Source organism: Macaca fascicularis, chromosome 16 (assembly GCF_037993035.2).
Source record: "Macaca fascicularis isolate 582-1 chromosome 16, T2T-MFA8v1.1".
Lineage (NCBI taxonomy): Eukaryota > Metazoa > Chordata > Mammalia > Primates > Cercopithecidae > Macaca > Macaca fascicularis.
In genome coordinates this window covers 7,330,333-7,345,076 of record NC_088390.1, presented here as the reverse complement: position 1 = coordinate 7,345,076, position 14,744 = coordinate 7,330,333, and the positions used below count along the sequence as shown (strand labels likewise).

The 14,744-nt window shown below is 58.6% G+C and overlaps 2 protein-coding genes across 2 annotated transcripts; one reads left to right on the top strand and one right to left on the bottom strand.

Annotated features, from left to right (window-relative positions):
- The first annotated feature begins 229 nt into the window (after positions 1-229).
- YBX2 (Y-box binding protein 2) lies at positions 230-6,632 on the top strand. Its single transcript, XM_005582726.5, has 9 exons — positions 230-651; positions 1,350-1,413; positions 2,831-2,864; positions 3,723-3,812; positions 4,372-4,656; positions 4,836-4,939; positions 5,194-5,371; positions 6,062-6,146; positions 6,249-6,632. Exons 1-8 carry the CDS (start codon positions 378-380, stop codon positions 6,110-6,112), a joined length of 1,080 nt encoding a protein of 359 aa, XP_005582783.1. The 5' UTR covers positions 230-377; the 3' UTR covers positions 6,113-6,146; positions 6,249-6,632.
- Positions 6,633-6,850: 218 nt separating this feature from the next.
- SLC2A4 (solute carrier family 2 member 4) lies at positions 6,851-12,873 on the bottom strand. Its single transcript, XM_005582724.5, has 11 exons — positions 12,625-12,873; positions 11,223-11,339; positions 10,939-11,111; positions 10,722-10,846; positions 10,495-10,610; positions 10,205-10,367; positions 9,912-10,099; positions 9,656-9,760; positions 9,406-9,507; positions 8,675-8,878; positions 6,851-8,156 (listed from the first exon to the last, which is right to left on the bottom strand). Exons 1-11 carry the CDS (start codon positions 12,655-12,657, stop codon positions 7,953-7,955), a joined length of 1,530 nt encoding a protein of 509 aa, XP_005582781.1. The 5' UTR covers positions 12,658-12,873; the 3' UTR covers positions 6,851-7,952.
- Positions 12,874-14,744: the final 1,871 nt, after the last annotated feature.

Below are 14,744 nucleotides of genomic sequence, written 5' to 3'. Positions count from 1 at the left end.
GGGAAAGGGGCCGCCGGCCAATGGGTCGGGCCGGGGGTGGTCACGTGGCGGCCAGGGGGCGGGGCCCAGGTGTACTTACTGGGCAGCCGGCGGGGGCCGGGGCCGCGGTGCGAAGTCCGGGAGGCGGGGTCGGCGTGCGGGCTGGGGGCTGCTGGGCTGGGATTGGCCCGTGGTCGGGAGGCGGGGTCTGCGCGAGCGGCGGCAGCGGGCTGCGATTGGCCTCGGCTCTGTGCCCGCTGCCGGCGTGCGGGCGAGGCTCGGGGCGCGAGGACCGAGCAGGGCGGCGGGTTCGCGAGCCGGGGGGAGGGGCCGGGGCGGTGGCGGCGGCGGCGGCGGAGGAGGCGGTGGCGGCGGGGGCCGGTACTGGACCCGGCGGGATGAGCGAGGTGGAGGCGGCAGCGGTGGCTACAGCGGTCCCCGCGGCGACGGTGCCCGCGACGGCGGCAGGGGTGGTAGCGGTGGTGGTACCGGTGCCCGCAGGGGAGCCGCAGAAAGCAGGCGGCGGGGCGGGCGGCGGGGGCGGAGCCGCCTCGGGCCCCGCTGCTGGGACCCCCTTGGCGCCGGGCCCCCGCACCCCTGGCAACCCGGCGACGGCGGCCTCGGGAACCCCCGCCCCCCCGGCCCGGAGTCAGGCGGACAAGCCGGTGCTGGGTGAGGGGGGGGCGCGCACAGGGAGGCTCTGAGGGGTCGGCGGGCTGGGGGAGGGGCAGTGTGGAGCCCGGCAGGATCCGGAAAACCAAAGGCGGCCTGGCCCGGAGGCCCAGAGCGCTAACTGGGCTGGGAGCTGCGCACCAAACAAAGTGGATTCCCCTGGTGGGAAATCCTGCCGTGCCTTCCTGGGCGGGAGGGCGGGGCCGGCAGGTTCAGCTAAGGTCTTGGGGTGGAGAATAAAGCCCCAGGGTCCGGCCACGCCCCCGGGCGGGACACAGTGCCTAGTTGACTGGGTTAGAACTAGGCAAACCTCTGAGCCCGGCAAGCAGGTGCACTGGGGACCCTTGCATTGGGAGGGCTAGAAAAACCCTCAGTTATGACCTGGGGGCGGCACTTTGCAGACCAGGTGAGTACCCAGTTCTAGGTGAAGGGTCTGGATTTGTAGGATGTGGGGAACATGCCTTAGAGTTGGAAGGCTTTTTGAAAGCCTGAATCCCCTGTGTGGGTGATTTCATTTGATGGAATAGGGTAAGAATACCTTGAAGCTACTAGTGAAACCTGATTGGCTTGAAGGCAAGCTTAATAGGTTATAAGGCAGTAGGCTAGATTTTTTTTTTTTTTTTGGAGTGTCTCAAAACTGAGTTCAACTCCATCTCTTCCCCCCGTCTCACTGTCCCCACTGCATCTCTGCCTGGCAGCAATCCGAGTCCTGGGCACTGTCAAATGGTTCAACGTCCGGAATGGTTACGGATTCATCAACAGGTATCCAAGGAACCCAGGGCGGGGGTGGAATGGGTGTCTTCCGAACTGGCCTGTGGGACTGGACACCCGCCCAACCTCATCTCGACCCCTGCGGAGGCACGTGGTTGCAATGTCCAGCTGATGCTGGTTGAAAGCCTTTAACCGCAGCACAAATGTGTGCTTAGTGACAAGAGGAAGGCTCCTCCACATCTTCAAGGGCAGCGGAGGATTAATGATTCAGGAACTTGGCAAACCTGGCTCTGACCCTGCCAGCTTCTCATCTCACCTTCTGGAATTGCTTCATTACTTTTACTCTGACATGCCTTTGGGGCAGAATGTATTATAGGGTTCTCTGTGCCTCAGGGCCCCCGGCGGGAATCCTCACTGATTTGCTGTTATGGCAGCACTCACAACTCAACTCCCTTAAAGAGCTCTGGCTCATTCGAGCCCCCCACCTGTTGGGACTGAGGCTGACAGTGGGGGGCAGGAGGAAGGAGCCAGAGGCTGCTGCTTTCCTTCAGTAGGCAGCCCCACCCCTCAGCACTGGGAGAGGCTGTGGCGGTGGATTCTGAGCAGAGCCGGGTCTCCCCCAGTGGGCCCTTCCCCAGCCCAGGCATCCTGCCCGGCCTGGCCCTCCTGGGAGGCCCTAGTTCACTCTTAGCATGCTGACCTTTGTGCAGATCCATGTGCTTTAAAGCTAAAACGTTTGTTCTGGGGAATGGTCTCTGTCTGATTCTGGAAATGGCAGACTGGGTGGGGGGCAGAGCACCTCCAGGAAAACTTTTCCTTTCTCCCCTCCCCCCACGCACTGGGGTTCTTGTGATAGAGAATGGGTGAATGTTTTCTTGTCTCTCACCCTTGCACCCACGCTTGTTGAGAGTGGGCCTGACCCTGGGATTCACGTCCAGGCTGAGGATGAGAATAAAGTTTGGTGGCTGTTTGGAGCAAGTTCCTGACACGTTGTTCCCTTCTCAAACTTGTTCTGCACCTCTGGCCCCCTCTGCACTTTCTGCCTCCTTGACTATAGAAGGAAGAAGACTGGAATTTTCCAAGCCTGATGGGGGTTGGGGGAGGGGTGTTGGCCAGGGACAGTTGCACCCAGCGCTGGCAGGTTGTAAGGCTAGCCTGGGGTGGAAGGTGGAGCCCAGGCAAGGGCAGAGCCATCTCAGGTCCCTCAAGGTGCCTTTGCCTCCCCAGCCTGCCCTTTCCTTGTGAAGTCCAGGTTTGGCACTGAGGTTTTAAGTATACCTCTCTCTACACCAGCTTCTGGAGGTCCTGCTGGCTCTCCCTCCTACTCCCTGGGCCCTGTCTACCCCTAACTGTGGAATGCTGGAGAGGACGGGCCTACTGAGCTTAGACTGGGCAGCTAGGGGGGCCTCAGTGAGGAGCTGAGGGCTTTGTTAAAGTCCCCTCCTTAACGACCCATCCTGTTCTGCAGGAATGACACCAAGGAAGATGTCTTTGTTCACCAGGTAAGAGCTAGGTTGGCTTTCTGAGGGGAAGAACCGGCCCTCTTTGAAGGCCTTTGCCGTAATCCTTAGCAGTGCGCTCCACCATGTTTCTCCGGCTCTTCTTCACAACGGCCCGTCTGCCAGGGAATAGCTCCCCCCCATCTGCCTCGGGTGCCTGTGTCAACCACCATTAGCCGCACTTGCGTTGGGTTACTAAACGCCTGTCAGAATTGAGCATGTCGCCCCTGGGCATGGCACGCTTACTACCTCCTGGGACCTGTTAACACTCCAGGAAGCACTGAGGCAATTTTCAGAGGGAGAAGGTACTTGGGTGCAGTGGTTCTCAAAGCGTGGCCTCTGCACCAGCGGCAGCAGCATCACCTGACATCCAAATTCTCAGGCCCCAGCCCAGACCTGGTGAATCAGAGCTGGGGCTGGGGCTCCGCAATCGGTTTAACGAGCTCTCCAGGTGATTCTGATGCACGCTACAGCTTGAGAACCACTGCTTGGTGGAAAGAGCTCTCATTGGGACTGAGGTAAGAAGCACAGTGCATTTTACCCACTTTGCAACTGAAGACTGTCCCTGCCTTTTGCTTTGGAGTTCATATTTCTTGCCTCCCTTTTTGAAATCCCGAGGGGTAAAGCGGGGGCGGGGGAGGGGGAAGAGTGTGTCCTGGGGATGGTGGTAACTGCACAGTCATTGCTGAGGCCCTGAGTTCAGGACTTTTCCCCTGCTAAACTTTGACCACCTCCTTGCTCCACCCTCCAGCTCTAGACCCCAAGTCAAATGTTGAATGAAATTGGGTGGTGGCCCCAGCAGGGGTGGCAGAGACTCCTATCTTGCTGTCTCACTTTTCACATGGCCTTTTCCCCAATCAGACAGCTATTAAAAGAAACAACCCCAGGAAGTTTCTGCGCAGCGTTGGAGATGGGGAGACTGTGGAATTTGATGTCGTGGAAGGAGAGAAGGTTTGGGGACTGCTATGGGGTATAGAGTTGACTAGGCGTATGGGAGGGTGGCCTGGAGGTCATCGCAGGCTAAGACTCTCCTGGGGCCAGCTCTGACCCATTCTGCAGGAATGGGACTGTGTTCTCTCACCCTGATGTCCTCTTCCTTAACGCTCAGGCTAAGGGATGTCCTAAATATGTTCCTGTTACCGGTTGGCAGTGTCTGGGTTTCTTCTCTGTAGTTCACCAAGCACTTCGACGTCCGTTCTCCACGTGGGGCCCTGTTCTAGACTTTCCAAGTCCGCCTCTGTAGTAAAAAGGTGGATGCTGGCTGCCAGGCCTTTCTCCACCCAGTCGTATACTCAGGAGGGTGCAGTAGCAATTATTTCAAAAGGACACGTTGCTCCTTCCCAGATGGGTGCAGATGCACTCCACTGCCACTCCAGGGTGGGTAGAAAGAAGTTAGAGGAGCTAAAGGAAAGCTGGAGAGGGGTCTTCCCCTGGAAGAAGGGGAAGCAAGTTGGGAAATGCACGTTGGCTGTTGGAGCGGATTCTGACTATTCCCTCACCACCTTCCCAGGGCGCAGAAGCTGCTAATGTAACTGGGCCCGGGGGGGTGCCCGTGAAGGGCAGCCGTTATGCCCCCAACCGACGTAGGTTCCGCCGATTCATCCCCCGGCCTCCCTCAGTTGTCCCACCACCCATGGTGGCAGAGATCCCCTCCGGGGGGACAGGACCTGGCAGCGAAGGGGAGCGGGCTGAAGACTCTGGGCAGCGGCCCAGACGACGGCGCCCCCCACCCTTCTTCTACCGACGGCGGTTTGTGCGAGGCCCCCGGCCCCCCAACCAGCAGCAGCCTATAGAGGTGAGGGGAAGCTGGAATATGGGAGCCACTTCCCCAAGTTCAGGAGAAGAGTGGGAATTAGGATAGAGACCATGGGTCCCCAAAGGAGGAGGAACTGAGGGTTGGGCAGAGCTATGGATAACCTGACTCCGGAGCAGCTGCTGTCCCCACAGCTCACCGGGGCCTTTGCATGTTCCCAGAGCACTGACGGGGTAGAACCCAAAGAGACAGCCCCATTGGAGGGGCACCAACAGCAGGGAGATGAGCGGGTCCCCCCGCCCAGATTCCGGCCCAGGTACCGAAGGTAAGACTGCCCTGCTAGGGCTTGGTCTTCCCCTTCCAGTGTTGGCTCCTTGGGGAAAGGGACAGGAGGATGGAAGGGCGAAGCTCTAGGCAGAGCCTGGGCTTCTGGTGAGAGGTGCCTTGCGGGGAGGCGGTGCTCATGGGCTGGAAGCCTGGCTCCTGGAGGTGGGGTGGGGCAGCTGGGTGAGCCCTGGGGAGGCAGTGGTCTGTCCAGGGTGTTCCCTGGTCCCCTCAGAGCCCTGCTCCTTTCCCTAGGCCTTTCCGCCCCAGGCCACCCCAGCAGCCTACCACAGAAGGTGGGGACGGTGAGACCAAGCCCAGCCAAGGTCCCACTGATGGTTCCCGGCCTGAGCCCCAGCGCCCACGAAACCGCCCCTACTTCCAGCGGAGACGGCAGCAGGCCCCTGGCCCCCGGCAGCCCGCAGCCCCTGAGGTGAGGACTTCAGATGTGGGATGAAAGAAAAGGCTGAGACCAGCTCCACCCCACCCCCTCCTTTTTCCTTTTTCTTTCCTACTCCATCCCTTGGTTCCTTCCCTCGCCTGCCCTGGCCCTCCCACCACCCTCTTCCATGCAGCCTGCTGGGTCCACCCCTGGCAGGTGTCCCCTCCCACCAGGAAGCCCCAGCAGAGGCAATCAAGCCCATGTCATGCCCCCACCCCCTCCACCCGCCCCCAGTGCTTCCTGGAGCCATCGCACCAGCTTGTGGATGTGAACTGAGGGGTGTGATTGAGGGTATTAATGGGAAGGGAAGAAGTGAAAGAGGGTTGAAGTTCGGGGCTCTGAAGAACAAGTCTCAGCCCAGCGCGATAGCTGACGCCTGTAATCCCAGCACTTTGGGAGGCAGAGACAGGCGATCACTGGAGGTCGGAAGTTCGAAACCAGCCTGACCAACATGGAGAAACCCTGGCTCTACTAAAGATACAAAAATTAGCCCGGCATGGTAGCGCGTGCCTGTAATCCCAGCTACTTGGGAGGCTGAGGCAGGAGAATCGCTTGAACCGGGAGGGGGAGGTTGCAGTGAGCCAAGCTCGCGCCACTGCACTCCATCCAACCTGGAGTGAGGCTCTGTCTCAAAAAAAAAAAAAAAAGAACAAGTCTCAATTGGCCACCGCTGTTCTTTAGACCTCAGCCCCTGTCAACAGTGGGGACCCCAGCACCACCATCCTGGAGTGATTCCAACTCAAAGGACACCCAGAGCTGCCATCTGGTGAGTGGCTGGTGCAGTTGGGCAGGTGGCCAGGAAGGCGGAGGACTGGGTGGCAATAAGTCGCTGTTGTTCACAATCTGTCCATTTCCTTTTCTCTCTCAGGTATCTGCCAGTTTTTCCAACTGACCTGTACCCTACCCAGTACCCTGCTCCCCTTTCCCATAATTCATGGCATCAAAACACCAGCTTTTCACCTTTTCCTTGAGACTCAGGAGGGCCAAAGCAACAGCCTTTTTCTTTTTCTTTTTTCTTCCCTCCCTTTATCAAGGGTTGAAGGAAGGGAGCCATCCTTACTGTTCAGAGATACCAACTCCCTCCTGTAACTCAGGCTGAGAAGGGACCAGCCAGCTCTTACCGCCTCCTGGTTATTTTTCTTCCCGCCTCACCCCCCAAGTTTATTTTTGTTTTCCCCCGGCCCCCTACCTCTGAAGCCATTTTATGACCTGTCATTTGCCACCTGAGCCTCCAGTAAAAACAAAAACAGGCTTTCCTGTGGTCTTGGTCTCTGTCTCTTCTGTTTTGGAGAATCGCTAGTAACTCACTGTTGAAGGTGGGGAGGAGGGGATGTGGGGCCGTGGGCAGGGCCTGGCATCCTTGTTCCCGTGTCTCCAGCTGTGCCCCTAGTGAAGAGTGCCCTCATCAGGGGGATTCACTGCCCCTGTGACATGGGCTGACACCTCCTCGCAGAGTGAGTATTCTGCAGATGCCAAGAGCAGTGCCCGGCACTGGCAGCTACAATTTATTGAGCATTTACTATTAATAAAGCAATGAGTAGAAATGTGAGTAGGGGCATGAGCAATGGCATCCAGAAGATTCTGAGGCCTTGAGCTGAGGCAGGATAGAGGGAGGAAGAGGGGTGAAGAGTTATGGTCCCTGTCTCAGCCCGTCCTCAAGTGCCTCCACGACAGGATGCTTGTCTTCAGCAGTCACTTTATAGAAGTATCTATATATATACATTTAGTACAACCGACCTTTGGTTTCTTCTCTCAACCCCCTTTTCAAACGTATATAAAAATATCCAAAGGCTCCTCCCAGCCCAGTGTTTCCAGGCAGCTTTTCAAATCCCCTCTTTGCCTTAGTTGGTCAAAAGCCTGTTGGTGCAGCACCCTTCCAGGAAGGGAGAGGAGGAAAGCTAGCTAGGGCTCCTTCTTGGCAGCCTTGGGGAACAATCGGGGCAGAGCCCCAAGCCTAGAGGCGGGAGCCCGCTGTCCTTCCATCCTGCCACACATGGGCACACACTCTCCTGTTCCCTCTCGCCCTGGAAGGCTGAGCCTGCAGTGAGGGAGGCGAGTCCTTTTCCCCGGAGGGGTCAAGAGAGAACCCCCTTCGCCCAGAGTCTGTGTGGGAAGAAGTCAGTGAAAGTCCCAGGTTATGGGAGGAGTCCAAGGTGGTGGGAAACTGGATTTCTTGTCCCCCGTCCTGCTCTCTGCTCTGGTTTGTCCCACTGAGAAAGTCTAGACCTGTCCTCCCTCCAATCCCCCTTCTCTAGCAGGGAAGAAGGGATTCTGGAGCTGAGCCTGCGGGGGTGGGGAGGAAAGGGGAAGGGGGAAAGAAGAGGGAGGGGAGAGTGGCCCACCCTGATGGCCACGGCCTAACCACAACACATAAGTAATCCAAAAGAGTCACACGAGGGGAATGAGGGGGTGCTCAGACCACCCTTCCCCCAGCTTCCCAATTCTCCCAGGCTGCAGGGCTGCTTTTCCACCGGGAAGTAACAGGGAAGAGAGGGTTGAAGTGCTGCAGAGGAAAGGAAGGGGCCTCTGGGGTGGGTGGAGAGAGCTGGCTCTCCCCGCCCTGCCTGGCCCCTCAGTCGTTCTCATCTGGCCCTAAGTACTCAAGTTCTGTGCTGGGTTTCACCTCCTGCTCTAAAAGAGAGGGTGTCCGGTGGAAGGCAGCTGAGATCTGGTCAAACGTCCGGCCTCGAGTTTCAGGTACTCTTAAGAAGGTGAAGATGAAGAAGCCCAGCAGGAGGACCGCAAATAGAAGGAAGACGTAGGGCCCCATAGCCTCCTGGGACAGGTGGAGAAAGAGGTGTTGACAGAGTGAGGTGGGGAGGGAAGGGGTGGTTTCAGGCAACCAGGAGCTAAAGGCCTTCATAGGGAGCTGGGGAGACGACAGACAGCAGCTGCCTCCTCCAGGGACAAGGAAAATGATCAGGAATAAGAATTTACACGGAAAAGAGGATTCTCTGAACCCCAAACACTCTTTTAGTTTTCGCCCCCTTCACCATCCTCAGTTACTGCACTCAGAGGAGAGTCCCAGCTGTTTGTAGCATTCATGCAAAGCATATCATTTTATTCTTGGACTAAGGTAAGTTATGTCACTGGTGCGTTTCGGACATCTCAGTTGCTATCCAGTCTGGGTCAGCTCCCTTCCTTGCTTTATTCTGTGTAGCAGGTGGTCCACCAAAGTGACCCAAAGACCCATGGTCTGTGGCTGGAGGAGTCCCTGACTGGGAAGCAGGTGGGCTAGCTGTGTGATGCCCACCTCTGGCCTACAGTGTGGGAGGCTGGGGTGGGAGGACCTACCGCAACATACTGGAAACCCATGCCAATGATGAAGTTGCTCGTCCAGTTGGAGAAACCAGCCACAGCCATGGCTGCCGGGCGGGGTCCCTGGCTGAAGAGCTCGGCCACGATGAACCAAGGAATGGGGCCAGGACCAATCTCAAAAAATGCCACAAAGCCAAAGATGGCCACAATGGAGACGTAGCTCATGGCTGGAACTCGCTCCTAGGAGCCAGAGAGGGAGGGTGGAGAATCCAGTTGAGGCCTTTCTGGATCCTCCCTTGCCCTCAACCCAGAGAAGTGAAATCTATCCCCCTCCCCAGCAGCTTGGGGGGGCTGCCGTCCCGGGTTAGAGCAGGCCCTTGAGCCTTTCTGAGCACTGGCGTTCTGCTGGCTATCCCAAGTGTGTTCAAGGCAGAGGAAATGTTACGGCCTCTCAGTTCTTATGACTGTCAGCTCTCCCTGGGCTCTAAAGCTGGGTCTTTAGGAATGATGGTTCCTGAGGCTTGACAGGGGCTCTCCCTCCTGGCTGCCAGAGTTGTGCCACAGCTGCCTCCCAGTGCAGCCTAAATCCCTCAGGAGCAGACCACAGTCCCAGCAGATTCTGGAGCCAGTCACCCACAGTCCTGGTCCAGAGCTGGTGCCAGGATTGAAAGTGTGTGTGTTAAGAAGGGGACCTGGCTGGTCACAGAGACTCTCAGGACCATTCCCGTGGGCTGGGCTGCTAGCCCCTCCTAGCCTCCAGGCCTTACCAGCAGGAGCAGAGCCACAGTCATCAGGATGGCACAGCCACACATGCCCGCCAGGCCCAGAAGATGGAGCGTCCGGCGCCCTGCCCGCTCCACCAGCAACACCTGTGGGGAGAGTCAGAGCTTGACCGGAGCCTTTCAGGCACGGGACGTAGGAGGGGCTGCGTGGGTGAGGGCAACCAAGAGCAGGACCTCCGGGACACCCAGGGATGTGAAGCCAGTGACTCGGGCCATTCCAGAGGTGAGCAGTTACCGAGACCAAGGTGAAGACTGTGTTGACCACACCCGCTCCTATGGTGGCATAGGCAGGCTGGCCTACCCCTGCTGTCTCGAAGATGCTGGTCGAATAATAGAAAACCTAGAGGTGGGGGAGGAGAAGAAGTGATGGCAGGGATGTCCCTTCCTCTACTCCAGCCACGACAGGCTGAGTGTTGGTGGAGGGGGTTTGCTCCCAACTCCTGTCTCCCCTCCCTGGGCTGTGCCCTGCCTGGAGGCTGCTCCACACATACAGCATTGATGCCAGAGAGCTGCTGGCTCAGCTGCAGCACGACCGCAATGATCAGGGGCTGCCGGTGGGTATGACTGCCCAGGAGCTGGAGCAGGGACAATGGCCGCTCACGCTCCAGCTTCCGCTTCTCATCCTTCAGCTCAGCCAGCACTCCAGAAACATCAGCCCAGCCCGTCAGGCGCTTCAGACCTGGAGGAGGGAGGGTCAGGCCTGAAGGGACCTGAGAGGAAGCCAGGTGCTAGCAAGACAAAGTGGAGGCATGGGCCTGGGTCAGGCTGCAGCAGGAGAGCTCACTCTTTCTGGCAGGTCCCTCGAGATTCCGGATGATATAGAGGTAGCGGGGGCTCTCGGGACAGAAGGGGAGCAGGACCAGCTGCAGGAGGGCAGGTAGCACTGTGAGGCCCAAGAGCAGTGGCCACAGGCTGGCAGTGCCCAGCAGGGACTCCAACCCCAGCACCTGTGGGAGAAGGTTGGGAAAGAAGGCAGGTCACTCAGCCCTCCCGCCTTACGTCAGAAGCACACCGTATTCTCCACAGCTCCACCCCAACCACTGCCCAGGCGCCCATGAGGCCCGTCCCGGTTACCTGGGCGATCAGAATGCCAGTGACGATGGCCAGTTGGTTGAGCGTCCCCAGGGCACCCCGCAGGTGAGTGGGAGCAATCTCCCCTACGTACATGGGCACCAGTCCTGATGTCAGCCCTAGGCGAGGGAAGAAGAGAGGGCTGAGGGCAGGTGTCCACTCCCATCTGAAAGCCCAGGTGTGGTGAAAGACAGCAGGGCGCTAGGCAGGGCTGTGGTGCCCGTGAGTACCTGAGTAGGCACCAATGAGGAACCGTCCAAGGATGAGCATTTCATAGGAGGCAGCAGCATTGGCCAGGCCCATGAGGCTGCCCCCCAGCACCGCCAGGACATTGTTGACCAGCATGGCCCTTTTCCTGGCAGGCAGACAGAGTGAGGCTGTGAGGGTGAGGGCACCCAGCGGTGGCTCCCTTCCGGTTTCCCCCACCCCTGCCCTCCAGCTCCGAACCTTCCAAGCCACTGAGAGATGATACCAATGAGGAAGGAGGAAATCATGCCGCCCACGGAAAAGATGGCCACAGAGAGGGCCCAAAGGGTGGTGAGCGTGCCTGGCGGGATGGAGCTGGGTCCCTCAGGCCCCTGCCTCCCCAGCCACGTCTCATTGTAGCTCTGTTCAATCACCTGGGAGACAGCAGAGGACAGATTTACTGCAGACCCTCACCTTTCCACCACCCCTGAGACACCTGTCCTCCTCGTTTGGGTACCCCCACCCTGCCAGCAGCAGGCCCTCACCTTCTGAGGGGCATTGATGACTCCAATGTTGTAGCCAAACTGCAGGGAGCCAAGCACAGCAGAGAACACAGCAAGGACCAGGGTCCCAGTCACTCGCTGCTGCGGGGGTTCCCCATCCTGGACAGGCAGACACAAAGACACAGCATGTCACATGGAACCATGATTTTTTTTCCTTCGCTAGCGGCCCGGGCCCAGCTGGAGCCTGAAGATACTGGGCTCCATCCAACATGTTGGGTGAGGGAAACTGGGCCATATTAGGAATTGCACAAAGATCTCAATGTAAACAGGAGCTCAACTTCAACCTGGGCATAAAGGAGAAACTGGATGTTTGAGTCCATAAGGCAGAGAAATGTTTGAGAATTTGTCTCAAAATTCTTCTGTGACCTTGGGACAGGCTTGGCCTTAAGAGCTCAGATTTGTGTGACCTTGGCCAAGTCACTTCCCTGCCCGGAACCTGAGTGTCCTCTGTGAGATGTGGGTGATGTTTCCTGCCTTGCCTACCTATCTGTGAGAGTGTTGTGAAAATCAACATCACATGTTAACAGTATCCGTGACAGTGCTGGTTTCATAAATTGACAAGTGCATTATTTGCATTATTATCATCAGCCACTGTCCTCTTCCCTCCCCTCTGGGGGTTCTGTCAGCCAGCTCCAGGAGGACCCCAACAGGACCAAGAAGTGCTGCTCCAGAAAGGACATCCCGGTCATCTAGGGGTGGCCTTCTCTATCTGTGTCGCAGCCTGCCCTCCCCCTGTAAACTACGTGCAGGGAGGGCCGTCCAGGAGTTCTGCCTGGGAGAGCCATGCCCAGGGGAGGAGGGCAGGAAGGTGGTGTGAGGGGCGGTGGCAGTGGTGGCCGCTCGCTGGCGGCACAGACTGTCTCCAAGCGGAAACCTGAGCTGGGGGAGGGGGGGCTGACAGTCCCCTCTGCCCCTCCACCAACCGTGGGGCCAAGGGAAAGTTCAGCGTCTTGGAGGGCGGCCAGGAGTGGGGGTGGGGGCCCACGGAGAGCCTCCAGTCCTCGAAACACTGCCCGCGAGCGGAGACGGACGGACAGCTCCCGGAGGGCAAGACCCGCCTGGATCTGCTTTCCCGAGTCGGAACGAGGGCAGAGTGTCCCCAATTCCGGAGCGCCGCGCCGCCTATTAGGCAAGGGGGTGAACCCTGGCTCGCAGAATCCACTTGCTGCCTGTGCCCCGAAAGGCCCTCCAGACCCACTCTGCCTCTTGGTAGGATTGGAATCTCACAGTCACGGGTTGTCCAGGCCGGGTATAAATAGCCAGCCCCCCACCTTCACCCCCTGCGCCTGCGCATGAACCACCCCCAGCTGACCCCAACCGCGACCCCCAGCCCAAGAAAAGCGCTACCCCTGCCCCCCGCCCCGCCCCTCATGATGAATCCTACTTCAGAGCCTATCTGTTGGAAGCCCGACGGCATCTCGTCTTAGAAGAGCTGGACGCGTAGGGGCGGCGAAGATGAAAGAACAGATCCGGGAGTCTCTGGCCCCGGCCTGGCGCGCAGAAGCTGCGGGGGCCGTGGGGGTCCCGGAGTGACGAGCGCGGGCGGGCCCAATGGGACCCACAGCCACAAGCCAAGTGTCAGAGAGCAGTGGGGCTCCCGCGGATCTGACCGAGCCGGGCTGGGAAAAAAGACGCGAGGAGCCCCCTCCACCTCGCTTCTGCCCCCGCGGGCCACGCCCTTCACAGCACCCATTGGCCAGGAGCCCGTACACCCCAGAAGGCCACGCCCCCTCCGCCTGGGGTTTAAAGTTTGGCTGGAGTTGGTGGGGCCGGCCAGTAAGGCCACGCCCCTCCGCGTGGCTGGAGAGTCACGCCTCTCGGGTTCCCGCCAACATCCGACTGAGAAGTTTTGAGAAGAGTCCCCGGAACAAAAGGCCCCGCCCACCCACGTGTTAGGACTCCGCCCACCAGCTAGGATGCCGGGCTGCAGAAGCTTCTTAAACTCTGCGGGTCTGGACTGTGGGGTCGGAGAGGAGAGGACAGGCCAGGTGTACTTGCCCCGGGGAAACTCCAGCGGCCTGAGACGGCTCGCGAGCCGGCTTGCGGGTTGAGAGAGGAGCAATGCCCCAAAGTAACCCGGGGCGGCTATTTTTAGCTCCCACATTGGGAGCCTCCAAATGTCAGGTCCCGGGCGTCCCAGCCTGTCCCAGGCGGGGGCGGAGAGACAGGGAGATGGAGCCTTAAAGGGTCCGCGACATGCTTCCCACGCGAGTGTGGCCCTGGGGGCCAGAAAATTCCGTTCCCAGAGCGGGTCTGGTGGCCGGGCTGCTTGGTCCTGTCTTTCAGTGCCTCCCTGCCCCGGGCGCTGCCTATCCCGTCCTTCCCCTACACACATTCCCCAGGTTGGTTCCTGGAGCCGGTCCGAGGGACAAATGGTCACACCGACCACACCACCAGCCCTAAGGTCTCTGAGCCTCTGAGGTCTCTGAGCATATGCTGGCCGCGTGGACGACACGCTCTCTGGAGGCTGCTCCGGGTTTGGATCCTCGGCCAAATTCTGCCAGGCAGGAAGTGCGCGACCTAGGGTCGGCGCGTGGGGAGAGATAACCGAGATACCCAGAGCGTGGAGTGTCTGGCTCAGAAAACCGGCTTCGGAAGCGCAGGGCTGTGGTGCCACCTGGAGGGCGAGCGAGGAGCCGTAGTGGATTGCACTTGGAATCTCAACCCACTCTCTCTTGCCTTTCCGTCACCCTAAGGCTTCAGGGACATGTAACCCAGGCCCTTCTCTGGAGCTGCAAATCCAGGTGTTCGTTACCGCCTGGATGTGGCAGCTCTAGTGATCAGCATGTCCAAACCTGTTCCTCCTCCTAACTTCCTTATTTCAATGAATTACCCGCCCAGTCACCCCTATGGTAGAAGTCATGCGCGATTCCTCCTGTCCTGCGCCGCTCTGCCCGTTTATCCAGTTAGTTTCCAACGTTGCTGCTTTGACCTCCAAAATTCTCTCATATTCATCCGATATTCCCTGTGGCGGCTGCCACTTCAGTCCAGATCACCATCACCCTCACTGGTCTTCCTGCTCTTCTTTCCTTTATGACGAGGGCAGAGAACAATTTTCAAAGGTCCAATCTCATCTCTCATGCAAGAAGTCACTGTCTCTATTGCCCCAACTGTCAAGTTCAAATCCCTTTTCAGAGTGAACTCCTGTCTCTCTTCTCCGATCTCTGGCTTAACCTATCTCTCCTGCCTCTCCTTCTATCTCCTTCGCCTCCTGTTCTGGGCAATGCCTAAGTCCTTATTGTACCCAGAACACGCTGTGCCGTTACACCCCTTCTTGATCCCTTTGCTGCACTAATCCCCTGCAAAATATGGAATGCCGGCTGGGCGCGGTGGCTCACACCTGTAATCCCAGCACTTTGGGAGGCGGAGGAAGGCGGATCACCTGAGGTCAGGAGTTTGAAACCAGCCCGGCCAACATGGAGAAACCCCATCTCTGCTAAAGATACAAAAATTAGCCAGGCGTGGTTATGCACACCTGTAATCCCAGCTACTCGGGAGGCTGAG

Excerpts from the sequence above, each read along its gene's own strand:
- YBX2 (XM_005582726.5), top strand. The coding sequence starts at position 378 with ATGAGCGAGGTGGAGGCGGCAGCGGTGGCTACAGCGGTCCCCGCGGCG. Across the intron at positions 4,940-5,193 it reads TTCCGGCCCAGGTACCGAAG|GCCTTTCCGCCCCAGGCCAC; the intron begins GTAAGACTGCCC and ends TCCTTTCCCTAG. Across the intron at positions 5,372-6,061 it reads GGCAGCCCGCAGCCCCTGAG|ACCTCAGCCCCTGTCAACAG; the intron begins GTGAGGACTTCA and ends GCTGTTCTTTAG.
- SLC2A4 (XM_005582724.5), bottom strand. The coding sequence starts at position 12,657 with ATGCCGTCGGGCTTCCAACAGATAGGCTCTGAA. Across the intron at positions 10,611-10,721 it reads CCTCATTGGTGCCTACTCAG|GGCTGACATCAGGACTGGTG; the intron begins GTACTCACGGGC and ends TCCCTCGCCTAG. Across the intron at positions 8,879-9,405 it reads CTGTGGCTCTGCTCCTGCTG|GAGCGAGTTCCAGCCATGAG; the intron begins GTAAGGCCTGGA and ends TCTGGCTCCTAG.